A 27,740-nucleotide genomic window follows, 5' to 3' on the forward strand; every position below is an offset into this window, starting at 1 on the left:
TATTTATTTATATGTAAGTTTTTATATGATATAGATATATATATATTTAAATTAATTTATTTAATATGTAAATTTTTATATGAAGAGATTTATTATAAAGAATTGGCACTTGTAGTTATGGAAGGTAGGAAGTCCCAGCATCTGCCATCTGCAAGCTGGAGACCCAGGCAAGCTGGTGGTGTAGTTCCAGTCAAAGTCGGAAGGACTAAGAACCAGGAAAACCGATGGTGTAAGATCAAATCCAAATCCAAAGGCCTGAGAACTGATGGTATAAATCCCAGTCTGAAAGCAGAAGGCTGATGTTTCTGCTCAAATAATCAGACAGAGCCATATTCTTCCTCTGACTTTTTCTTCTATTCAGGCCCTCGATGGGTGGATGATGCCCACCCACACTGGGGCTGGCAACCAGCTTTACTCAGTCTACCATTTCAGATGCTAAGCTCATCTGGAAAACACCCTCACAGACACACCAGAAATCATATTTTAACACATATCTGGGCACCGTGTGACCCAGTCAAGTTGACACATAAAATAAATCACCGTAACTATATAGAATCTTTTTCATACTAATATATAAAGAAACTAATTTTATTTATCAATAATAAATAAGTCAATAAGTATAATAATTGCTTGCAAAAAAAATAAGACTCAGACATACAATACATATGGTATTTTCCTAAATAACTAGCAGTAGTATTACTTTTCTTTCGCATAAAGTGCTACTTTTAATTAAAATTCCATTGGTATTTTGAATGAATAATTTTTACAGTTTATCAACTGTAACAAAAATCATTTAAGTTCTTCAGTGTCTTTTCTTTCTCTTCCTTAAGTATTAGAGGTTTTGTTTTTAGAGACCTAAAGCTTTTCCAATGTAAATCAGTTCCTGAAAAAAAACTACCCAAGTAGAACAAAAGGGTTTTTTTGTACAATTCTCCCTTGGGAGGAAGCTTCTTTTAGGAAATATCTATCTGGACCCTGCTTTCCAGCGCAGCATATGACCTAGCACAAGACTTTCCTCAGAGATTCTGACTTAACTGCCTCCCCTCATTACAGCACACCTCTTTCAAGGCGATGCTAAAAGGTACAGACTAACATGTGAAAATAAAATTAACCCAATAACAGATATAAACTAAACTAACTGTTTCCTCCAAATTCATCCTTAATGTAAATATATTTGGTCTCTTATCCTAACACATTGTGATTATAGGGCCTGCTATTAATGATTCCAATATATGCACTCTTCTGCCTTTGTTTTTTTTTACTTTCTTTCCCATTTTTGAACAATGGGTGAAGAATGGTGGTATTAGCTATATTTTAGAGAGGAGATCAACGCTAAAATTTTTTACTCAGAATACTTTGTTAGCATAGGCAGTGACTGAAGACAGAAATGGAAGAAATTGCTATTTGTCCTGCATCTAATACAGGTGTAAGTAGGGAAAATGGTTTACTTTAAAAGCTGATGTAATTCACTAACACGTGAATCACAACATGAAATGAAAGTAGATGTTCTCTTTTCAACAATTTGTAATATAATTAACTTTTAGGCTCTGTTTTTACCTAACCACAGAATCAACTGTTTTTGCAGTTTACTGAGAGGTTTTGTTTGGGGCTGTTTGCAGTTCATGATTTGAAAGAATTTGGAGGTGAGATGAAATGAATGTGTAATTAGTTCTTGAAGTTGAAGAGAGCATGTGAGACACACTTTCTCACCTCCTCTTCTTTGTTATTTTCTTCACCTTGCTATTTCTCTCTCCATCTTTGTTTAACATGGCAGATATATAATGGGATCACTACTAGGGAGGAAAGTGATTTTTGTTCATTTTCTCCTTTTGCATCTCAAATGCTATGTCACCCTGCTCTTGATTGCCTGATCTTATCTTTCCATTTGTTTTTGGCAATACTTTTTATTCCCCTCCTCTTATTCTTGTCGTTCTCCATTCTCCTGTTCACTGTCTTTTTTTCCTTTATTCACCATCTGCCCTCTTGCCCCCTCTTCTCTTTTCCCAGAGATGGTATAAATTTGAGAGTGAGGGTAATAGCATGGATGAGCAGTGTGTGTGTCTGAAAGGACGGGGTGCTTCTCCAGGAATACTGGCATCCTGAATGGAGCCCATCTTGATGCTGGGAGGTAAATTAAAAATGGCTGAATGTAGTTGTGCCTGCCATGTGATTTTTTGGGAATCATGCCATTTCCATATTTCCAGTAGGAAGATACAGAACACTAAAGGTACTAAGAGAAGAAGGGGCCCAAGGTTGGGAAAAAGCAACTATGAATTACTGGGACACCAGAAGGAATCACAGACTTGAGTAGTGGTGGCCATCTTGGTGTCCAGAAGAACCAGAAGCACCAGGCTGGACCCCAAGGACCAGACAAAGATCAACCACACCACCTTAGAGATGGCTAAAGGACCCACCACTTCTGTGGGGATCCAGAAGGGGAGAGGCCTTCTGAAAGGGGAAAACTGGCTCTGAAGGAATTTTGCATTTTAAATGGATGGAATATTTACCCCAAAGACTATTTTGCTTCCAAAGATACTTACTTTTAAAAGATAAATCTAAGGTTTTCTCTTGTCATTAGTAAGAATGGGAGCCTCAGAATAAGATGAAGGCCAGGTGAGGGCGGGTCGCGGGAGGGGAGGGAAGCCAGACTTTCTGAATTGTGCACAAATTTCTATCCTGCTGTTAGAGGTGTACGTGAAAGATGGAAATTATTGTATTAATAGAGGCCAACTCTGAATGGTGAAATGGTTGTGTGATTATTGTTTTATTTTTTCTTCTCTATCTCTATCATTCAACATGTATTTATTGAATATTTACTATATATCAAACACATATTGCTCATCTTTGTGTTCATCTGTATTTCCTAATTTATCTACAATTACACAGTTACTCTGTTTTGCTTTTGTAAAGAGGAAAAAAATAGTTAAATACTATTGTAAAATAAGTCTATCCGATTCACCCATTGTGGTATTTGAATGATACATGTCCTACCATGTGAGTTGTAAGCCAGATCTTGGAGTTGACTCTTCTTTTTCTGAAGATATGCTTTGAGGTTGGTTAATTGTAAATTCCAAGTTTTTCAGGACTCATTTTGTAGAGCTTATGCAGAGCTTAATTCCCAGTAGAAAATCTTTCATTCACAATTTTAGATCTCCATGTTGTGATTATATACAACTTAGCATTCTGTTTTGATCTTCAGAGCTAGAACAAGTTTGCGAATAGCACGATACCCTAGAACTCAAATGATCATACCCAAAATAGATTAAAAGGGTTCATGTGAAAATCAAGTCTGGTAGTTGATTCTAATTTTGAGATAATAATCTCCCTATATAGGACAGATATTTACCACACCGAAAACAGTGGGTGTTCTTTGCAGGTGGATTATGGACATCTTGACATGGTTCTGGCAGCCTGCAAATGTAGCCTTTGCAAGGTGCAAGGTACAAGGTACAAGTGGCACATAATAGTTAGATCCTTTCATTTGCTTTCCCAGAGCCATCAAATACACTCTCTAGTGGCTCTTGGGGTTTGTAAATGATTCGTTAATGATGATTTCATTTTTAAAAATTCTCATAAGAAGACTCCCCAGGGATGCCTGGGTGGCTCAGTCAGTTAAGCGTCTGCTTTCAGCTCAGGTCATGATCCCAGTGTCCTGGGATTGAGTCCTGCATTGGGTCCTTGCTCAGCGGGGAGCCTGCTCATCCCTCTGCCTGCCTCTCTCCCTGCTTGTGTGCGCGCGCTCTCTCTCTTTCCCCCGACAAATAAATAAATAAAATCTTTAAAAATAAAAAAAAGAAGATTCCCCAAATCAGTAGCATTATTTGGCTTGCAATAGCCAAGCATTCAATCTGCCAAATCACCCAACTAAAGGCAGGGTAGGTAAAACATTAAGTCTTCTTTTGTTTCTTCAGATTTTGTCATGACTGCACAGTGGTATCAAATGTTTGTCCTGGCCATTAAGTGTGGCTGACCACCCCCTCACTTGCATAGATACTGAGGGTAGAAGGATCCCCACCTTCATACCCTTCTTGCACTTTTGGTTTAGTTGAGTTTGTGTCACAAAAGAGAAATTTGACTTATTTTCTAACATTTGAGTTGAGAAATAATCAAAGAAATAGACTCTAACTCTAGAAATACAATAAAATTAAAATACTGCATGATTTAGATTTAGGACAGAGATTTTATTGGCAATTTTTTTTAATTAATAATTGAATAATGGAATCTATCATTAATTAAATGTGATAGAACAAATGTGCAGCATATTAAAAATGTTCGTGCAAATGCAAATAGTTCCATTAATTGCTTTAAAAATTACATTATGGAGGACATAAATTCTTTATGATAAAATAGAGATGATGCATTTTATAATATTTTGGACAGATCTCATTCTCTTATATTTAGCTTTTTTCTTTTTCACTATAGAAAAGAGAGATTTTTTGATATTCTTTCTACTCTAAATAGATCTGTGATAAACTACATGAAATTGACCACTTTCACTGACCTCACATTTATTCTTTCCTTATTTCTAAGTGTTCACTGACAGTTTGGAATATCAGTGACATATTTAGATTTTTTTCACAAAATAATGACAAATGAGCATACAGTTACATGCACCTCTGTATTCCACAAATGTCTGTGTAAATATATGTTAGGCATATCCAGCCTCGCAAGTGGCTAACTTGCTTCCTTGGAGGTAGTGTTCATTTTTCTAGAGTTTTTTAGGAACTGGTTTCTTATCACTTGTTCTTACAAAGAGAAGAGGAAGGATGGTGATGATTTTATGATGATGTTGTTGGTGATGGTGATAATAATGGTGATGGTGGTGTTGGTCATGATGATGGTAATAGGGATGTGATGGTGAAGATAACGATAATGGTGATGATGGTGTAGATGGTGATGATGGTGATAGTGATGATGATGATGATAGTAATAATGATGATGGTGATGATGAAAGCTAAAAATTATAAGAATTTTTATGTGCCAGGTACTATTCTAAGTGCATCACACATATGAACTCACATAGTCCTCACAAGTGACCCTGTAACTAGGTGCTCTTATTAGCTCCATTTTATTCAGATGAGAAAATTGAGGCATAAAGAGATGAAGTAACTTGCTTAAGATTGCACAGTTTACGTGTGGAAGAGGCTGAACGTGCAGTCTTCTCAAAGTACCTTCTCTGTAATTGGAAGTCACATTTGAGACCATCATCTGTATCAGAAATTTTTGTAAGATACAATTATAGCAAAATCGATGGGCTTTTAAAATGCAATCTGTTTTTTAAAATACAAGATTATTGCTTTGCACCAACATTGGCATAATTTTTTTACTTAAATGGTGATATTCCACAAATTAGAATATAACTCAGTTAATCTTATATGTCTCAAAATGAATCAATATATGTTTTTAAAGTTCAGTGTGGCTTTAACTTTACATTGGAATTTAGAGAAATAAATATAATTGCTATTATAAGAACTACAAAAAGGAGAATCATAAAAGAACACTTATGGTCAGAAAAACAAGAACAATCTTATTTTTCTGGGAAAAATGAGATTTCTCTAAACGATTCCTGAGATTAAAAATGATTATATGATCGTTGGAAGGTTGAAGATGGTCAGAAATTACCATATTCTGTTTTCAAGACAGTGAACTAGTGTCTAATGAGGGCTGTGTAGTTAAGAATGCTATTCAGTTCCTAATTATCCATTTTCTGATCTAAGGCAGGGGAACAGTTTGCGTAAAAACCAGTGAAAGAAAATGTTGACGAATATAAATGCAATCAAAAGTATCTTTTATATTATCTTAATATTGTTGAAAGAAAAAGCATTTTGTGTTTTTTTTCTATAGCATATTTTGGAGTGAATTAAATGCATTTTGTGACAAAGATGCAAAAATGCGTAGAAATTCACTCATTCCTGTATGTATTTATTCATTGAACAATGCATGCCTACACTATGTCAGGCATAATATTAGGGAACCCAAAGATAAAGGACATTCACCTTTTCTGAAAGAATTCAGTAAAGGAGCCATGAAAATTAAAGAGATAATTTCATGACAAGGTGATAAGTACCTTGATAAAAATGAGGTGCTAAAAGAATACAAGTTAGGTACCTAATCCAGGCTTGGTACCACAGAAAACTTTCTATAGCAGATGCCATAAGTTGAGTCCCGAAAGATTAATGAATTAGGATGAAGGGGGTTTTCACATCAGAGGAAGTAGCATGTGGAGTGCCTTAGAAGCATGGGTGGGCGTGACCTGTTTGAGGAACATCAAGTAGTTAGGTGGGGCAAGGGTAGAGAGTACTGATAAGCAATAGCAAAAAGAGAAGCTAGGGTTGTAGGACCAGGATTATGTCACAAAAGGTTTTGAAATCCAGACTGCTTGGACAAGCTGAGGACAGGCCACTGAAGAACTGCCCTTTAATGGATAGTGACACGATCAAATTGAGGCTTGAAAGAGTTATGTGGGAGCCTTGAGAAAAATGTTTTGGAAACTAAGAGATCAGTTTGGATGCTGTTGCTATGATACAGAGGAAAGTTGATGATCTGAAATAAAACTGTGGCACTGAAGATATGTATTAATTAGGGTGGGGTAACTGTTGTAACAAACTACCACAAACCATGAAGTATTCTCACTCAAATCCAGTGATGGTGTGTAGGGAAGGGGAAGAGTTTTGCTCCATGCTGTCATTTATGAACCCAAATTTCTTCCATCCTATGGTTCCACCATTCTTCGAGGGCCAAAGAATCCTAGACTATACCCTCTTTATTCTGCGTTGCTGTCAGAGGAATGACTAGAGCAAGTATGGATTTTGGGGAGAGATTGTAGGGTCTAGGCTGGAGGTGTCCTACAGCTGTTCTGCCCAGAACTTAGTCAAATGGCTCTACCTAACCAAAAAGGAATCTGGGAAGTAGTCCTTCTGCATGCCCTGGAAGAAAACAAACTGGGTTTGGTAAGCACATGCCAATATTTAACTGTTTTTGACCTGCAGAATAGCCATTTCATGTAGCTCAACCTATAAATAATAGGGAAAGTGGAATCAAAATGTTATAAAAGGGTAACTTAGTAACGAACTTGGTATAGAAGCAGCAAGAAAGGGAAGACTCATAGCTGGGTTGAGTCATTGGTAGATGGTTGTCCTATTTGTTCAGATAAGGAATGTGGTTGTTACAAAAGATACTGGAGGGAAGATGCTGAGTTTGAGATGCTCCCCACAGTTCTCCACAGTACTTGCTCCCTTGTTTTCATAAGACTTCTGCTAAAATATAACTCTAAGTAGCAATGTCCCCACCCTCTTGTTTCCTGCTACTCTGCTTTATTTCTTCATGGCCTTCCCCATATATTGTCCTTTTTTGTTTGTTTGCTTATTGGTTGTCTCTTCTCACCCAAATGAAAGCTCTAAGAGGGCACAGACTTTGTCTATATTGTTCACTTGCTATATCCCACAGTGCGTAGAACAATACCTGGCACATAATAGGTAATCAATAAATAGTTGTTGAGTGTGTAAATGAATCAAAATGGAACTTGCCAGCCGTCTGCTGGTTATAGTAAGTGTTAATATTTATTGTTTGCTTACAATGAGACAGATACTGTTCTGAATACTTTTTAAAAAATATTTATTAGAGAGAGAGAGTCTGAAGCACACTCTGTGCTGAGCATGGAGCCCTCGTTGGGGCTCGATCTTATAACCCTGAGATCAAATATAATGCAATCAAAATGGACTGAGCCATTTGACCTGAGCCAAAAACAAGAGTCGGAGGCTTAACCAACTGCACTACCCAGGTGTCCCTTGAATACTTTTCAAGTATTAATTCATATAATAAAACATTCCCATGGACTAGATACAACTAAGATCTCTATTTTACAGATGAGGAAACTGAGTACATAAAACTTAAGAAACTTGACCAAACTCACATTAGTAAATATTAGAGATGAGATTCAGATCTAGGTGTTAAAAGGCTTCAGTTTTAACCATGGTGCTATTCTGCCATGTAATTTTGGAATGTTAAAACAGCTAGACTGGACATGGAGATTAGGAAGCCATCAGGATGAATTTAGATGTGAACAGAGGTTAGCCTGTCCCTTGAGATTTTTTTTTTTTTAAATTGACTTGGAACTCTTATTCTGTATCTGCCATTGAGTTCAATGTTCTTTACAATCTTTTGGGAATTTCCATTAGCTTAAATTTACATGATCATTATTTATTCCAGTTACTTGTTTCCTTAAATTGCCTTCAGATTCCTTGTCTCCTCATCTCCTGTGACTGCTCCCCTCTCTCTGCTCCACATCAAGGCAGACATGGGTTAAAAGTCTCTTTCCTTGATTTTTCCAGAATACCAATTTCTAAAGGCATTATGTATATGTAGCAAAATTTATAGAAGGTTTGAGGTGGGAGGGGAGTGACTAAAAAACTAGCAAGCAAAGAACATAAAAACTGCACATCAGGCATTTCTTTTCTTTTCTTTTGCTTTTAAAGATTCTATTTATTTATGTGGGAGCGCGCGAGAGAGAAAGCACGAGCAGGGGCAGGGGGAGGGGGAGAAGCAGGCTCCCAGCTGAGCAGGGAGCCTGATGCAGGACTTGATCCCAGGACACTGGGATCATGACCTGAGCCAAAGGCAGACGCTTAACTGACTGAGCCACCCAGGCGCCCCTGGGCATCTCTTTTCTTAAAAGTGTTTTCACCTCCCTGTCATTGAGAATGTCCCACTTGTGTTCCATCTAGTTTCTAACCTCTCAGGATGTCGTTACCCCGTCTCCCTTCATCCCACCCTTCTATTCTCCCTGCCCCCAAATTCCTCTTAACTACTTATACAGAAGAGGTTGGTTTTCACTTATTTCCTTTTCTGCTACTGGGATGTGATCTTAGGACTTCACTGCCCACACCCAGAGCAACCACTACACCTAAACAAAGAGAATTCTTTTTCCACAAGGAACTCTAGTGTCTGTTCTTAAAATATTTTCTACTCCATTACCAGTTTGAGTCCTAGTTTAAGTAATGAAAGTGAACAAATCTCGCAGACCGCATGGGAGATTTAAGAAGAGTTCAACTATGGATGGAAAGAAAGAGATCAGGAAGTAGCTACAGAAAGATGAGGAAATTTTTGTTTGTTGTCAGATTTTTGTTTCCAGTTAGGGAGACTTGGGCAAGAACCCATGTTGGGGGAAGGGCCAGTGAAAAGGAGTGAATGAAGGTAAAGGCAATAAAAGAAGGAGAATGTGACCAGATCTCTGAGAAGGTACAAAGGGTTGGAACCCAGGTCACAGGTAAATGAATTTATATACGACAGGAGAGATCCGTCTTCCCCTCAGAGGAGAGCTACACACTATAACTGAAAGAGTGTTGAATCAAAAATCAGGTTGAGTTGAGCTGGACTCAGGAATCCACATTCTGCCTCGCAGCTGTGAAACTTGGCTTGAGGACATAACCGCTCTTATCCTCAGTTTCCTCAACAGCAGAAAAGGGACAATGCCCCTCTGCACAGAGTTACTACAGGCTTAAATAGGGTAACCTGTGTTAAGCAAGAATCTTATAATAGAATTTACTGATTATTACTGTGATTTGATTATAGGTCTTCTGGTTCTTATCTCACACTATCACTAATGTCCGAAATAAACAAATCTACTACATACTTTTTTTTTTTTAATCTGCTTCAAAGGGATTTGTGATTCCGTGGTCTAATCTTCATTTGGAGTTTGGAATGAGTTTGCCATCAAGGTTGTTGCCAACAGGCCAAACCTGGCCATCGTAATTGTGTTGCTTGGCTAGTACTTTTTTCTTTCTTTTTACTCTGAAATCCTTTAGATGAGACATGTGCATTCCATTTTCAGATCCACACTCTCTTGTGGTATGCCTGGCCCCTTCACATATTTTCCCAATCTGCTTGGCCCCTGTGCACAACTGAGTTTTCAACCCATGATCTAGATTGATTGCTACTGAAGTAGCACGTGCCGCTGAAAATTTCCATGTTACTAAATGTTCCAGGAGTATCTTCCGTCTTTACTTCACTTGATTTCTCCTCAGCATTTATCAGTTAGTAAACTTCTGTAACTCTTTACTGCTTCTGTTATTGAAGATTCTTCTGGTTTTCTCTCACCTCTCTGCCAACCTACCCTTTGCTACAACTCTGCCTCTTTGCCCACCATTTAAATGCTATAATTTGTCAGTGTTTTGCCTGTTGGCACATGGCTCTTCTGGGTGATCTCATGTCTATGGTTCAGCATGTCCAAAATTGGGTAATAATATTTTCCTTCAAACTACCTTCTCCTGTTGTGTTACACATCATCATGAAAGGAGCCACCAGAAGTCCAAGCCACCCAAGCCCCCAAACTAAAATCACTCTCACAGCTAGATGGGATAGGTATTTAATAACTGGTACAGAATTCACACCAAACTGGAATGGACACTGTCCTCTGTTTCTCCCCATTGCTTTCCAGCTGAAGATCAGCCCTGCTTGTTCCATTCACCACAGTCAGCTTTTCCTTCCTCCCCTGTAGCCTGAGTGGTGAGACCCTCCCTCACCGTTTCCCCCATGGACTAATGAATGTTAATTAGTCTCCCTTTTTCCATAGGGGTAAAATCTCAACCTCGATTGGCAGTAGATGATTCTTTTATCCTGTCCTGTGCCTTATCTCTAGCTATTCCCAAGGCTCTAAAGCTTCACTATATTAAATTGTTTGCATTTCCCTGAACACCACCTTTCTCACCTCTGTGACTTTGCCCACACTACTCTGTCAGACAAGCATACTTTCCCCCTCAGCTCTGTTTACATAGCTAATTCTACTTATTCTTCAAAATTCTGTTAAGATATATCCATCTCTGAAAGGCCTGTCCTGAATTTCTCTCCTCTTAGCAATGTCCAGTCTAGGTTTGGAACCCCCACTTTGCAAATATTTTAAAAGTTTGTATTCTTGGGGCATATTTTAATATGTACTATGTATGAATGGAATAGCTTGGTATAATGTGTTGTTTGCAATCTGGTAAAATATTTTCCTGTGGAAGGGCCTCCCCCATAGGATGAGAAAGTACAGAGGAGAAAAGTATTGTGGATCAACACAAAATTAATTTTCACTGACAAAGGAAAAGGAAGCAACAGCTGGGTAAACAAACAGCTGCACAAAGAGACAGAAAAATGACAGTGAGTGACCATGAATACGGCAAATGGTCCAAAATATTACAAAAGCAAGTAAATAATATACGGAAATGAGTTAACCTACTGGAAAATTGCTGAAACATTTGAACAGGAAGTAAATAGTAAGGAAAGTGTTCAAATAAAATTATTATAGAGAAAAACATTGAAACAAATATTCTTTTTAAAATAAATGAACTTTTAATGAAATAAACTTAAGAGAAATTAACTTGAACATTTGTGGCTTTTTTAAATAAATGTGTTTTATACTGCAAGGAGTACATCATAATATTATTAAAAACTTAATGAATAAAATTACCACACTTCTAACTTTTTGTTGTGTTGGAACGAGTGAACTAGAAATTCATGATTGTTTTACTTTGCGTTTATGTGAACACTGAGGAGACTGACCTTTCAAAAGGAAATATTTAACAACACAAGTAGCAACATAAATATATCACCTTCTAAAGAATGAGAGCGTTCCAGACAAAGTTAAAGTTTTCCTTAACCCTTTACCTGCACCCTCATACTCACTGCTGTCCCTAGAGATAACCATTGTTTTCAGCTTAATGTGTATCCTTCCAACATTTCCCATGCATTTACACACATACATGTAAGTATAGAAAATATATATCTTTATCTTGTGTGATAATCCACTACATAAATTTCAGTAGTAATTCTGAAATGTTTTGTTTTTTATATAACATTTTGTTTTGGAACTATTTCCATATCAATACAAATGGAGCTGTGTCATTAAAAGAATTGCCATAACTAAAATTAACAAGTCAGGAAATGACAGATGTTGGCGGGGATGTGGAGAAAGGGGAACCCTCCTCCACTGTTGGTGGGAATGCAAGCTGGTGCAACCACTCTGGAAAACAGTATGGAGGTTCCTCAAAAAGTTGACAATAGAGCTACCATACGATCCAGCAATTGCACTACTGGGTATTTACCCCCAAGATACAAATGTAGGGATCCAAAGGGGTACGTGCACCCCAATGTTTATAGCAGCAATGTCCACAATAGCCAAACTGTGGAAAGAGCCAAGATGTCCGTGGACAGATGAATGGATAAAGAAGATGTGGTATATATACACAATGGAATATTATGTAGCCATCAAAAGGAATGAGATCTTGCCATTTGCAGCGACTTGGATGGAACTGGAGGGTGTTATACTGAGTGAAATAAGTCAATCAGAGAAAGACATATATCATATGACCTCACTGATATGAGGAATTCTTAATCTCAGGAAACAAACTGAGGGTTGCTGGAGTGGGGGTGGGGTGGGAGGGATGGGGTGGCTGGGTGATAGACATTGGGGAGGGTTTGTGCTATGGTGAGCGCTGTGAATTGTGCAAGACTGTTGAATCACAGATCTGTACCTCTGAAACAAATAATGCAATACATGTTAAGAAAAAAAAAGAAGAAGATAGCAGGAGGGGAAAAATGAAGGGGGGGAATCGGAGGGGGAGATGAACCACGAGAGACTATGGACTCTGAGAAACAAACTGAGGGTTCTAGAGGGGAGGGGGTGGGGGGATGGGTTAGCCTGGTGATGGGTATTAAAGAGGGCATGTTCTGCGTGGAGCACTGGGTGTTATATGCAAACAATGAATCGTGGAACACTACATCAAAAACTAATGATGTAATGTATGGTGATTAACATAACAATAAAAAATTAAAAAAAAAGAATTGCCATAAATTATAGTATAGATATAACACTATTTCTGATGGACATTTAGGTTGTTTTTAATTTTCTGCATACTTCAGCAAACATTCATGAATATTTACTTAGTGCCATATGCCAGGCACCATTCTTGATGTTGTGGATTTATCAATAAACAAAACAAAGTCCTCCTTGTGGACATTCAAGGAGATACAAACAATAAAAAAAGACATGCATGTATGATAAAATGTCACAGAGCAATAGGTAGGATGAAGAAATGCAACAAAGGTGAGAGATGGGGTGGTCAGGAAAGGCTTCTCTGAGGTGCAGTTATATGAGCCAAGATCTAAGAGAAGTGAGAAGTTATTTTGCAAATATCCAAGGTACCAGCTGAGAAATGGAAGTTCTGAGTCAATTGGTGTTCATATTGAAAATGCCAAAACATCTTCTGAACTGTTTGTAATAATTCTTGCTCCCATTTGAAGCATAAAAGTACCTGTTTCTCACACTCTACTGTTTATTATTATGTTGCCTAATTTCTACCAATGGGATATGTGGAAAACTGTAATTTTGCTGTAGCTTTAATTGGTATACTTTAAAAAATTGGTATAAATGTATAACTTTAATGCTGGTGAGATTGTACACATTTTAATATGTACGTTGGCCCTTTGAATTTCTTCATCTCAGACTTGATAATTCTATGTCATTATCTGTTTTTCTCTTGTGTTATTTGTTTTTATTTATTTTTTAAAGATATTTATTTGAGAGAGAGAGAAAAAGAGAAAGCATGAGCAGGGAGTAGGGGTAGAAGGAGAGGGAAAAGCAGGCTCCCCACTGAGCAGGGAGCCCAGTGTGGAACTCAATCCCAAGACCCTGGGATCATGACCTGAGTCAAAGGCAGACACTTCACCGACTGAGCCACCCAGGCTCTTGTGTTATTTGTATATTATTATTTTTTAGTGGTATTATTTACTTTAATCATGCTAGAAAAGAGAGTCAAGGGACTGGTACTTAATAACCACCTGTCTTTTGTGCGTATGTTTTAGACATAATTGACTTTTTTTAAAATTTTTCTTTATTTTTACTTTTGTCCAAATTTTTTATTTAAATTCGTTAGTCAACATGCAGTGTAACTCAGTTTCTGGTGTAGAATTTAGTGATTCATCACTTACAACACCCAGTGCTCATCACAAGTGCCCTCCTTAATGCCCATTACCCATCTAGCCCATCCCCCACTCACTCCCCATCTCACTTTCTTTATTTGTACCTACTTTACATTGGTTTTAAGGCATATATATATGTTCTCTAAATATCGCTTTTCTCCCATTCACTCTATTTTCTTCTTTGGGAACTCTTTCTATACATGTTTTGGATCTTTTTATTCTATCTTCTCTGTCTCTTAATCTCTCTTATATTTTCCATCCAGGTGTCATTCTGGGTAGTGTCTTTAGATTTATCTTTCAATGCATTAATTCTCCTTTTGATTCTATCAAATCTACTATTTAATCTTTTCATAAAATATTTATTTTCAAAGGTTATCTTTTTCAGTTTCAGAATTTCCACTTGGTTCTTTATCAAATCTGCCTGGTCTTTTTGTATAGTGTTTTGTTTTATGATTCTGATTTGTTCATGTTGTCAATTTTAAAAAATTTTTCTTCAATTTATTTAAACTAAAAACAAACAAACCAACAAACAATTTCTCCCATCCTGACCCCTCACCTCTTGCAACCACCAGTCTGTTCTCTGTATCTATGAGTTTGGGTTTTTTGCTTTTCCTTAGATTCCACATATAAGTTCATATGATATTTGTTTTTCTCTGTCTGACTTATTTCACTTAGTGTAATGCCGTCGGTTCTCTCCATGTCTCAAATAGCAAGATTTTATTTTTTATGGCTGAATTATATATATATTATTATATATAATATAATTACACAATTACTTTATCCATTTATCCATTGATGTATACTTAGGTTGTTTTCATATCTTGGCTACTGTAAATAATGCTGCAGTGGACATGGGAGTGCATATATCTTTTTGATAATTTGGTAGTTCTGTTTTTATTTTATTTTATTTTTTTAGGAACCTCCATACAGTCTTCCATAGTGGTTTCACCAATTTGTACTCCCACCAACAGTGCACAAGAATTTTATTTCCTCCACATTCTCACCAACACCTGTTATTTCTTGTCTTTTTGATAATGGCCATTCTAACAGGTGTGAGGTGATATCTCATTCTTGTTTTGATTTCATTTCCTTAATAATTAATGATGTTGAGCATCTTTTCATGTATGTACCTGTTGGCCATCTGTAAGTCTACTTTGAAAAATGTATATTCAGATCTGCATATTTTTAAATCAGGTTTTGTTTTTTTCTATTGAGTTTATAAGTACTTTATATATTTTGTATATTAGCCCATATCAGATAAATGATTGCAAATATGCTCTCCCATTCAGTAAGTTGCTTTTCCATTTTGTTGATGGCTTCCTTTGTTGTGCAGAAGCTTTTTAGTTTGTTGTAGTACTACTAGTTTATTTTTGCTTTTGTTGTTTTTGCTTTAGTTGACGAATTCAAAAAATCATCACCAAGACCTATGTCAAGGAGCTTATTTCATGTTTTCTTCTAGCAGTTTTATGGATTCAGGTTTTAAGTTCAAGTCTTTAATTCATTATCTGTTAATTTTATGTATGATGGAAGATAGTGATCCAGTTTTATTCTTTTGCATGTAGCTGTCCAGTTTTCCCAACACCATTTATTAAAGAGACTGTTCTTTCCCTATTATATATTCTTGATTGTGTTGTAAATTAATTGACCATATATGCATGGGTTTATTTTTGGGCTATTTATTCTGTTTCATTGATCTATGTGTCTGTTTTTATGCCAGTACTATACTGTTTTAATTACTATAGCTTTTCTTTGAAATCCAAGTGTGATGCATCCAGCCTTATTCTTCTTCCTCAAGATTGCATGGCTATTTGGGATCTTTGATGCTTCAGTACAAATTTTTAGGATTATTTGTTCTGTTCCTGTGAAAAATACCATTAGAATTTGGTAGGGATTGCATTGAATCTGTATGTTGTTTTGGGTAGTATAGATATTTTAACAACATCAATTCTTCCAATCCAGGAGCATGGAATATTTTTCCAGTTATTTGTGTCTTCTTCAGTTTCTTTCATAAATGTGTTATAGTTTTTGATAGATCGGTCTTTCACCTTTTTGGTTAAATTTATTCCTAGGCATTTTCTTCTTTTTGATGCAGTTGTAAATAGGATAGTTTTTGATATTTTTCTTTTTAATAGTTTGTTACTAGTGTAAAGAAATGCAACAGATTGTTGTATATGGATTTTGTATCCTGCAGCTTTACTGAATTTATTTATTGTATCTAAGTTATTTGATGGAGTCTTTAGGGTTTATATAATTTCATGTCTTATGCAAATAGTGTTAGTTTTTCTTCTTTCTTTAAAATTTTGATGCCTTTAGTTTCTTTTTCTTACCTAATTGCTCTGGCCAGGACTTCCAATACTAATTTGAATAAAAGTGGTGAGATTGGACATCCTGTCTTGATCCTGATCTTAGAGATCAGGATTATCGGATTATTGAGAATGATATTGGCTGTGAGCTTCTCATATATGGCCATTAATTATGTCGAAGTACATTCCCTCTATACCTGCTTTGTTGAGAGTTTTTATCATAAATGGATGTTGAATTTTGTCAAATGCTTTTTCTGCATCTATTGAGATGATCATATGATTTTTCTTCTTCATTTTGTTAATGTGATGCTATCATGTTGATTGATTTGCAAATGTTGAACCATTCTTGCATCTTCCACTCAGTGGTATGCACTTAAGGTTCCTCCATGTCTTTTCATGGCTTGATAAGTCATTTCTTTTTAGTGCTGAATAATATTCCCTTATACAGATATAATACAGTTTCTTTATCCATTCACCTTGGCAGATCATCTTGATTGCTTCCGAGTTTGGGCAATTATGAATAAAGCTGCTATAAACATGTTTGTGCAGGTTTCTGTGTGAATTTAAGTTTTCAGTGCCTTTGGGAAGGTACAAAGGAGCAGGATTGCTGGATCACATAAGAGTGTTTAATTTTATAAGAAACCACCAAACTGTACCATTTTGCATTCCCACCAGCAATGAATGAGAGTTTCTGTTGCTCCACATCCTTATAGGCATTCAGTGTTGGCAGGGTTCTGGATTTTGGTCATTCTCATAGATGTCTAGTAATGATACCTCATTGCTGTATCAATTTGCATTTCCTTGACGATATACAATATGAACATCTTTTCATGTGCTTATTTGCCATCTGGTGAGGTGTCTGTTGAAGTCTTTGGCCCATTTTTAAATTGAGTTATTTGTTTTCTTAATCGTTGAATTTCAAGAGTTCTTTGTATAGTTTGGATAATAGTTCTTTATCTGCTGTGTCTTTGGGGCACATATTTCTCCCAGGATGCAGTTTGTCTTCTTGTTCTCTTGATATTGTCTCTCACAGAAATGTTTTCAATTTTAATGAATTCCAGTTTATCGATTATATCGTGAATGGATTGTGCCTTTGATTTTGTATATAAAATGGTATTGCCACAGCCAAGGTCACCTAGGTTCTCTCATTATTTGTCTTATGGGAGTTTTACAGTTTTGCATTTTACATTTATGATCCATTTTGAGTTAATATTTGTGAAGGCTATCAAGTCTCTGTCTAGATTCAACTTTTTGCATATAGATACCCACTTGTGTCAGCACCAGTTTGTTGAAAACATTATCTTTGTTACATTGTATTGCCTTTGCTCCTTTGTCAAAGATCAGCTGACTGCATTTATGTGGGTCAATTTCTGGGTTTTCTGTTCTGTTTCATTGATGTGTCTATTCTTTTGCTAATACCACATTATCTTGATTACTGTAGCTTTATAGTAAATCTTAAAGTCGGGTAGAGCCAGTCCTCCAAGTTTGTTCTTCTCCTTTAATATTATATTGGCTATTCTACATCTTTTGCTTCTCCACATAAATTTCAGAATTAGTTTGTTGATATACACAAAAGAACCTGCTATGTTTTTGATTGGAGTTGCATTGAATCTATAGTTCATGTTGGGAAGAACTAACATCTTGACAATATTGAGTCTTTCTATCCATGAACATGTAGTATCTCTCAAAATCTCATTTATTTAGTTCCTTGATTTCATTCATCAGAGTTTTCTAGTGTTCCTCACATAGGTCTTGTACATATTTTGTTGGATTTATGCTTAAGTATTTCATATTTGGGGGGTGCTAATATAAATGATAATGTATTTTTATTTCTTTTTAAAAAATATTTTATTTATTTATTTGACAGAGAGAGAGAGGGAGTGCACAAGTGGGGGGAATAGCAGAGGGAGAGAGAGAAGCAGACTTCCCACTGAGCAGGGAGTCCAATGTGGGTCTCGATCCCAGGACCCTAGGATCATGACCTGAGCCAAAGGCAGATGCTTAACCAACTGAGCCACCCAGGCGCCCTGTATTTTTTATTTCAAATTCTATTTGTTTATTGCTCATATTTAGGAAAGCAATTGACTCGGTATATTAATCTTATATCCTACAGCCTTGCTGTAATTGTTTACTAGTTCCAGGAAGCTTTTTTTTTTTAATTCTTTCAGATTTTATACATAGATGATTGTGTGAAGATGATTGTCTGCAAAGACAGTTTTATGTATTCCTTTCCAAACTGTATATCTTTATTTCATTTTCTTGTTTAGATGTATTAGCAGTGGCTTCCAGTATAATGTTGAAAAGTAGTTGTGAGAGGGGACATCCTCGACTTATTACTGATGATAGTAGGAAAATTTCAAGTTTCTCACCATAAAGTATGATGCTAGGTGTTGATTTTTTGTAATTATTCTTTATCAAGTTGAGGAAGTTCTATGCCTGGTTTAGCTATGGATTTTTAAAAGCTATGCTTTTCTAAGTTATTATTAGGTCCAACAAATCATTTTCTAATTGGTTCTCTTATATATATTCTAGACAGGTAATTATATCATCTGCAAATATTGGCATATTCCCCCTTAAAGACATACTTGAAATACATTTAAAAAAATTTCTTTTTCAGGGCACCTGGGTGGCTCAGTCTGTTAAGCATCTGCCTTCAGCTCAGGTCGTGATCCCAGGGTCCTGGGATCGAGTCCCACATTGGGCTGCCTGCTCAGCAGGGAGTCTGCTTCTCTCTCTGCCCCTCTCCCCATGCCCCCGCTCCTGCACTCTCCTTCAGAAATAAATAAATAAAATCTTTAAAAAAATAAAAAATAATTTTCTAGTGCAGTGTGTGTATCTTTGTGTTGTTGACTTTTCATTTTAGATCAGATGTTATGGCCTATATGATGATAATTGTTTTTATATATATATTTTTTTCTTTTGTGCTATGTGGTCCTTTTCAGAAATTTTTCATTTGTGTTTAAAAATATTAAACTTTTTAATTTAAGACTCTCTGTGATTATGGATTTGTGAATATCTAAATTTTAATCAGTTTTTGCTATATACACTTTGAAAATCAAATAGTTTGGCAAAGCTTAAAATGGCAAGAAGCAAATTCTTGTCTCACATTCCCCCAAGTAATGTTCTAAGGTGTTCAAATTCTCTAGTTGATTTTTCTCTTGTTGCATTTTAAAGCAGCATGCTTAATTACAGTTTTAAACTTTTCAGTTTATCTATTGATTTATTATGGAAAAATAAAGGTTTTTGTCTCTTAAAGTGCCACTCACAGCACTCCTCCATACATACTTATACTTTCCTAACTTCTCAGTTAAGATATATCACAATTAAATTAATAGTGCTTACCTTATTGTCTACATAATAATTCACATCTGAGACAAAAAGTCTATTTTATGAGTACTTGATATCCTGTTCAACTCTTAATTTTTTTCTTATTAATTTTCCCCCAGAGCAAATAAAGGCTTTCTATGCAATAGTCACTAATTCATCTCCAGACTCCCAATTAGAGCTGCAAATCTTCTTTCATTACTGTCAACATCTATCAGATGACTATCAGAGGCATGTTTTTGTTGTTGTTGAGACAACTCTCCCGGAAGTGCCCTTTTCCTTTCACTAGAATCTGATTGATAGGTTTCTAGGCCTGCTTTGTAGCTCTTTAGCTGGCGATTTCCTTTACCAGAATCCATCAGTTATCTTCTTAAATTGCCAATAGCTGTTTCTTGTAACCTAAATGTTCTTTTTCTTTTTATAGCATCCTAGTCTTATTAGTGGATGCAGTACACTATTAATATTTCTAAACAAGCTAATTATAGATTTTAAGAGTTTTCTTCTGGCCCTTGAATAACATTGGTTTCCTCTGAGTTCTTTTATTCTTCCACTTTGTTCTCTGACTCTCATGGTGGAGGCTTTCCTTCAATATCTTCTGATCTTGGCTCTCTGTTCTTGTTTAGCAACTGGAAGCTCTGTGAAGACTAGACCTGTCACAGGTAGGCTTTACTTTTGGTTGAGAAGATAGCAAGGTGGCTTTCTTTTGGGTAACTCCGCAATGTCATTATCTGTATCATATCTTTTCTCTTGGGCCAGTGTCAATATTCTACTTGGGAACTATAAGCTTGGCTACCAATATTGTACAAGTTGAAAAGAATTTCAGTTTCCCCTCGAGCTGGGCCAGCTCTGGGCACACAGTCACTGTTCCTCCATAGAGGCTGATATTCTCTCCCTGCTACCCACAGTGATGATTGACCAGTGCAGGATTTTAGGGTTCAGTCCACTTGAATGTCTCTCCTGCCCCATAATGTAAACAATCACCTTGTTGATTGTTCCAAGACACCCAACCTCTCAGTATCTTCTGCCTTTAGGCATGGGGCACTGCTACATTTTAGAGCAGTGCTCAACAAATTAGCTTATATTCTGGTTTCTTTCTGTAAGCATTCTATTTTTCAGAGGTAACTCAGATTTGGGGATTCACTGAGGGTTTCCCTTCTTTTCTTTTTTCAGGATGGGTGTAGATCTTTAAAAATATTTTTTCTTTCATTTCTAGAAATTTGCTGGAAGAGGGGAGAACTGGACCCTTATCTTTCTTTATTCTCTTCAGTTTGCATCTTGACTGGCATTCTGAAGCTGAACATTTAACACTTTTTATTACCTGCATCTGTGTTTTTGTCCATTATCTGTGTTTTTGTCCATTTTCATATCTTATATCAATATATTTAGACTCTATAATGTTATCAATATTGAGCTTCTATTTTTATATTGTTGAAAATACTTTTCAGAGTCATTCCCTTTTTATTTTAGTTATCTCATTTTCATGGCAATGAAATTTTGCATCTTGATGTAATCAATTTTGTCAATATTTACCTTTATAGAAAGATAATTTGCAAGTGGCTGATAAATTCACACAATTGTTTTCTTTAGTTTTCCTTGCAATATAGGCCTTAAATATCTTGAAATTATTTTGAAATTTTCTTGTCAAATATAAATCTGTTCCCCCTCAAATTTTCATATTGTTAAATAGTTAGCTTGAATGTAACTGTTTAAAATTTCAATGATTTTTCTCTTTATTATCATGTGGGAAATTTATTTGTGAAATGTGCTGTATTTCTGTGCTTTCTGCTATTTTTATTGATATATTTTTCTATTTCATGCCCATATTCATTATATATTAATCATTTCTATTTTTAATAATTCACTGATCTCACTTCATTTTCTTCTTTTTTCAGTTTAATAGTTTTCCATTTGTATAGTATACAACTATTCTGACCTAAGTTGTAAAAATTGAAAGACAAATAAAACTTGTCCCTTGTCTTCAAGGAGTACACAGTCTTGGAGGGTAGAGTTAGTTCATCCTGAGAAGTTCCAAGAAGACTCCTTTGAAAGCTTAAGTTGAAAGGAAAGAATAAGCTTTAGAAGGAGAAGCTTGAGTCTTGATGTTTAGACAGAACTTCACCAGGGCAATGAATGGATAAGCCAAAAGGAAACTATCAATGCCAAAAGATGAGGACAGATGCACATACAGGGATGGCTGGAGTATTGGGTGAAGATAGAGAGAGTATCTGAGAATGAGGCTGGAGAGATAAGCTGGAGCACTACTCTTACAATTCCAGTTGAATTTTGTAATAATTTAGTAAAATTCAAACCACTCCTATTAATCTCTTGATCAGAGTAACTGTAAATATATTAGGTATGCCATAAGTAAGCATTGAATTGATTTGAGTTCTTTTTTTTTAAGATTTTTTAAGATTTTATTTATTTATTTGAGAGAGAGAGAATGAGAGACAGAGAGCACGAGAGGGAAGAGGGTCAGAGGGAGAAGCAGACTCCCCGCTGAGCAGGGAGCCCGATGCGGGACTCGATCCCGGGACTCCAGGATCATGACCCGAGTCGCTTAACCGACTGAGCCACCCAGGCGCCCGAATTGATTTGAGTTCTTAAATAATGTCATTTGTTGAAAAATGGGGTAGGTAAAAATAATAAAATTTTATATATAGGCTGGTTCTTTAACAGTGTCAAACAATTAAGGCTATAGTAAATCCAAGATGTGTGTTCCTTTTCAAAGTGAAAACTCAAGGGAAAGACTGCCCTCTTCAAGAATAATCAGTCAGCTTTAAGACAGGGAACATAAAATCAATTTCCCTGATTTTATTGGAGCTGTCTGTAATTCTCATTAGTATGTAGTCCACTACAAAAATAAGGATAAGTTCCATTAACCAGCAGAGTGCTGTGGAATAGGAACCATTCTGCACAGCAATAAGGAAGAAATGGAAGCAAGAAAGGGAACAGATAGAAGTAGACTAATTGCTCTACAATGTTGATAGTGAAATGAAAAAACTAGAATGTAGATCGGGGAAGGGTATGAGCATATGAAGAATTGCCTCATACACTAAGTTCTAACTGTGCTTAGAAGACAAAAAGGAATAATCCAGTAGAGAGGGAGAGGTTAAATGTTTGTGTTTTTAAAAAGATTATGTTTGAGAGAGAGAGAGAGAGAGAGAGAACACAAGCAAGAGTAGGGGAGCGGCAGAGGGAGAAGGAGAAGCAGACTCCCCACTGAGCAGGGACCCCAATGCGGGCCTCGATCCCAGGACCCTGGGATCACTGAGCCACCCAGGCACCCTGAGGTTAAATGTTTTAAAGAAGCGAGATCCACTTTAGAACATGAATTTTTTAGAAAATATGAAATGGTTTGTTCCAAGACACAGAGGGGAAGAGGGAGCATTTCTTCCTGTTAGAATTGCAGCAAGGATAAAATTAGAAGATGTAAAGAAAGAGATGTTGAGGGATAGATGGCAGAGAGCTAGACAGCTTACATGGATGGCTTTGATCTTCTAAATAAGTCTATCGACAGGACCCCTGCACAAGAATCACCAGGGAGTGCTGGATACAAATTCAGCTGGATTACTCATTGGAACCCAGGAAGCTGTAATTTCGGGATATTCTAACTAGAGTTTGAGAACCATGGTTCAAAAGAAGTAGGAGGTTACCTGCAGGGTGTGTTTACATGATTGGGAAAGCATTCATGTTTTAGGAAGACAGCAGAAGATATGAGTGGGCAACAGGGAGAATAGAATTATTAAGCATGGGCTAGTGGAGTTGAGAGATAGGAATTTGTGTTGGCGAGGCTGGTCCAGCCCTGGAATATGGGTAAATGTGCTTCCATGGCTTCTTCTAGGATAAAGTGATTCCACTTACAAACCCTGTTACCACTATTTTTATTTGTTGCAGCCCAGAGAAAATTGCTAAAGCAGGCTGCTGAGTCAAGGACGTGAAGAAACCTGGAGCAATTTTCCTTCTTTGGGGCTCAAGGAACACACCTTTCTTGGCAGGCAGAGTTAATCACACTGATTGCTACACAAAACCCTGTGGATTTGTTTATTCAGAGTTTTAGTTTCACATATTTATGATGAACGCTGCCAACGTGTCAGGCCAGGCTTCCCTCTGTGAGTTGTGGCTCCATTGCATTCTTACGGGCTTCTGCTCCACCTGCACGTAACCCAACACAGGTGACGGCCCTGTGTGAAAGAGAACAAAAGTTGCAAGAGCCGAGTGTAGTTCATTGTCTTTTTTCTCTTTTTATACTTGATCTGTAGCAACCTCCTCACTGGTCTCCAGGCTACCAGCCTCTTCCTTCCCCAGATCACCAGTGACCTTTTTTGACACAGACTGACCCTAAACAAATGAGGAAATATTTGTAAGGCAAATAGTAAGTGCTGTGAGTACTCACGGCGGCTGTGGAGTTTCCCCATCACCACAGGCTGAAGTCCACAAACAAATTAGAGATACTCGAGGTTTTTTGCAACATGTCTTACCTTCAGCTACTGCCTCCTGTGGCCCAGGGAAACAGGCTCTTTTTCATGATTATTTCAGTACACTGTGCACCCCAGCCTGTGACCAAAGTGTTTCTTCTTATTTTGTTGCTGTACTTCTGTTGATGCTCCACAGGAGCTGTATTTAAATGCCATCCCCTCTCTGAAGCTTTCTCAGGCTCCACTCCTCTAAGGCAGGATTATTTTTTCATCTGTATCCCACAGTACTTTATACAGATATCAACTGTTGCATTTAGAACATTATGTTGTACTCATTTATATTTTTGTTTCCACAACTGGACCTGAATTTCTTTCTTTTTTTTAAAATTTTTTATTAATTTATTTGACACAGAACGAGAGAGAGAGAGACAGAGAGCAAGCACAAGCAGGGGGAACGGCAGGCAGGGGAGAAGCAGGCTCCCTGCTGAGCAGGGAGCCTGATGTGGGGCTCGATCCCAGGACCCTGGGATCACGACCTGAGCCGAAGGCAGCCGCTTAACTGACTGAGCCACCCAGGCGCCCCATGGACCTGAATTTCTTAAGAACAGAAATTGGGTCATTAAATTTTTAATTCCCCAGTACCTGACACATAGGATGTACATCATCAATTTTAGTTGAATACACTTGAACTGGAGATCCTCTTTTTATGGAATCCAAATGGAAAAAACAGGAAAGTAGAGTCCTTTGGAGCAAACAATACGGGCAACTCTGTCAGCATCATTTTATAATAGTAACAAGTGCTTCTTTTTCCATGTAATATTGTAGTTATAATATCAGTTAATCAGAATACTTCTAGGATCATAGAATTTGAAGTATCTTCCAGGTGGTTCCTTTGATTTGCAGTTGAAGAAACCAGTCCTGTGCTTATATCAGACTGCAGAAGTAGTTTTTATCAAAATCCTATCCAATGGGATGCCTCGTGGCTCAGTCGGTTAAGCGTTTGCCTTCGCCTCAGGTCATGGTCCCAGGGTCCTGGGATCGAGCCCCGCATCGGGCTCCCTGCTCGGCGGGGAGCCTGCTTCTCCCTCTCCCTCTGCCGCTCCCCCTGCTCATGTTCTCACTCGCTAGCTCTCTGTCTCAGATAAATAAGTTAAAAAATACTTTTTAAAAATCCTATCCAACCACCAACCACCTTTGTGAATTCATAAGTATTAAACTATTTTTACATTCCAGGCAAATAATTCTGGGAGAACAAAATGTACAGTGCATTTTAGTTCAAAGGGAATTCCATTAAGGAATCTTAAGTTGAATTTAAGATTGTTGGGGTTGGGGAAAGCCAAGCTACTTGATGAGAAATAATTGGTAAGTTCAAGGAAGATTTTAAATATAAGTGAAGCAGTTTTCATGTTCTCCCCCCGCCCCACCCCGAGATAATGTGAACTAGCAGGGCCATCAGACGAACAATAGAGTGGGGTTTGATGAGTTCCTTTTCTCAGGGTTTAACTGAGCCTCTTCTTCTCTATAATAGGTTTCAGAATCTGCTGTGGTCCAGAAAGACATTTGTGGACAACATGAAGATTTATAACCACAGTTACATCTACATGCCTGCCTTTTCTATGAAGACAGGGACAGAGCCATCTCTCCGGGTTTATTACACGCTGTCAGATGTTGGTGCCAATCAAACAGTGCTCTTTGCCAACCCCAACTTTCTGCGTAGCATTGGAAAGTTCTGGAAAAGTAGGGGAATCCATGCCAAGCGCCTGTCCACAGGACTCTTTCTGGTGAGTGCGGCTCTGGGTCTCTGTGAGGAGGTAGCTATCTATGGTTTCTGGCCCTTCTCTGTGAATATGCATGAGCAGCCCATCAGCCATCACTACTATGATAACGTCTTGCCCTTCTCTGGCTTCCATGCCATGCCAGAGGAATTTCTCCAGCTCTGGTATCTTCATAAAATCGGTGCACTGAGAATGCAGCTAGACCCGTGTGAAGACACTTCACTCCAGCCCACTTCCTAGGGACCATGGAAAAAGAAAGAACCGAGACAGGGTATTTTTGTTAGGTTTTCTACAGGACTCCAAAAGGAAATGGTCAAGTCATTTCATGGATTCACATGGGCCACTTGGAAAAACAAAACAAAACAAAACAAAAACAAAACAACTATAAAAACCCAAGAGAAACTCTACTTTGGCTTGGAGGACAAATAAGAAATGAAACATCCTATGAAATATTTTGTAGCACATTGTGGATTTGCAACCAGTAACATGCTGATGAGATGATGTTGGTAAAGCACATTTAGGTGGTTCAAATCTAGAAGATGCAGTTCACAAACAAGACAGAACTCTGGTTGTTGAAGGTGAAGAATTAATCAAGGTGGAATAAAGGAAATGCCAGCGCAAAGTGTTACTGATTATCAACACAATCTGGCTTTAGGAAAAAAACCTATCATATCTTAGAACCATAGGTTTTTAAAAAATGATTATTTATTTTTGCCCTATTTAGGGGCAGTGAGTGGGTGATGAGGTAGCTAAAAAAAAAAAAATCCCTTACTGAGTAATAAAGATATAATACACTACAGCTAATTATTGTGATTTGTTGAACCAAGTCTATGTTAACTCTAGTCTCCTTCCATTTAAAAAATGTTAAGAATTGCTTCCTCCCCTTTTATCAGGTCTACTTAGACGATGTGAAGCATTGTTGAATTTAGACTGTGTTGATTCATAGTCTGGATAACATGAGCCACTTTCCCTCCTTCTCAGAATTGAGGGCATAAACTCAATTTTAGATCTGCATTATTTAAGCCTGTTTGTATTATTATGTTATTTTAGTGCAAAAAGACTACAAATGTGAGTGCATTATTTATTTGCAAATTGGCATAATTGTCTTCATAATTTAGTACTCAGAGATAAAGTAAAGCACAATGATGTTTTAGTCTGGAAACAGACTAGAAGGCACATCCCTTTTCTATCTACCATGGTATAGTCACTCCAAGATACATGCACACAAATAAAACACAGACTCATGTACACACACACTCATACACACACACAGTTAAACAAAGCTCATTCCCATGCAACTCCAAAGGCAGGACCCACATGACCAAGTGTGGCAAAAATCTGTAACCATTGTTGAAGAGCTACAGATGAATAAACTACCCACTACCCACTACACCTTGATATAAGACAAGCCAGCTTACTGGTTGCTGCTCGTAATGCTCACACCAGCACGACCCCCCAAATGCTTACCCAAAATGAGCAGAATTGTTTGACTCATTCTGACTCTGCCTAATATCTCATGAATGAACCCTGTGTTGAGCATGGTCATACACGCATGGTTCATGCAAGTAAAGGGATGTGAATTCATAGATGTTGATTCCCTTGGTAGTAGCAAGTAAGGCTACTTGGAAAGCTTTTTACATAAGCTTTGACAAACTGCGAACAAACTCTACTGACAGATACTGACAGATTAAATGTGTTTACATGTGCAAGGAAAGTAAAGGAAGCCTCTCACTGTCTTTGTGCTTTGGAATGCCTTAATCTAAAAGGAGACACTAGAAATCACTATTTTTTTATTCTTTTAAATGTTACCAAAATGTAGGTAAATTATGTCAAAATGTTCTGCTTCATTTGTAATGGTAGAAACTTAGTCTACCATATAAATTAAAATAGTGGGCATTTTTTGTTGTGTTCATTTAAAAGACATTGAGACAACAAAGCCCTTGGAAAAATTCTGTATCACCACCAGA

The 27,740-nt window shown here is 37.1% G+C and overlaps 1 protein-coding gene across 2 annotated transcripts in view; it reads left to right on the forward strand.

The window, feature by feature from the left end:
* Positions 1-27,740, forward strand: part of ST8SIA1 (ST8 alpha-N-acetyl-neuraminide alpha-2,8-sialyltransferase 1) — a 158,332-nt gene that overhangs the window by 116,977 nt on the left and 13,615 nt on the right. The window contains exon 5 of one of the 2 annotated variants that reach the window (XM_073877860.1): positions 25,527-25,779. In XM_073877860.1, the coding sequence (XP_073733961.1) occupies positions 25,527-25,779 (253 nt within the window). Of the gene's footprint in view, positions 1-25,526; positions 26,200-27,740 lie in introns of those variants that run through there. The other variant, XM_025879600.2, reaches the window with a different exon arrangement.

This window comes from Callorhinus ursinus, unplaced genomic scaffold (genome assembly GCF_003265705.2).
Source record: "Callorhinus ursinus isolate GAN/ISIS: 27379988/994484 unplaced genomic scaffold, GSC_fseal_2.0 scaffold27, whole genome shotgun sequence".
NCBI classification, from domain to species: domain Eukaryota; kingdom Metazoa; phylum Chordata; class Mammalia; order Carnivora; family Otariidae; genus Callorhinus; species Callorhinus ursinus.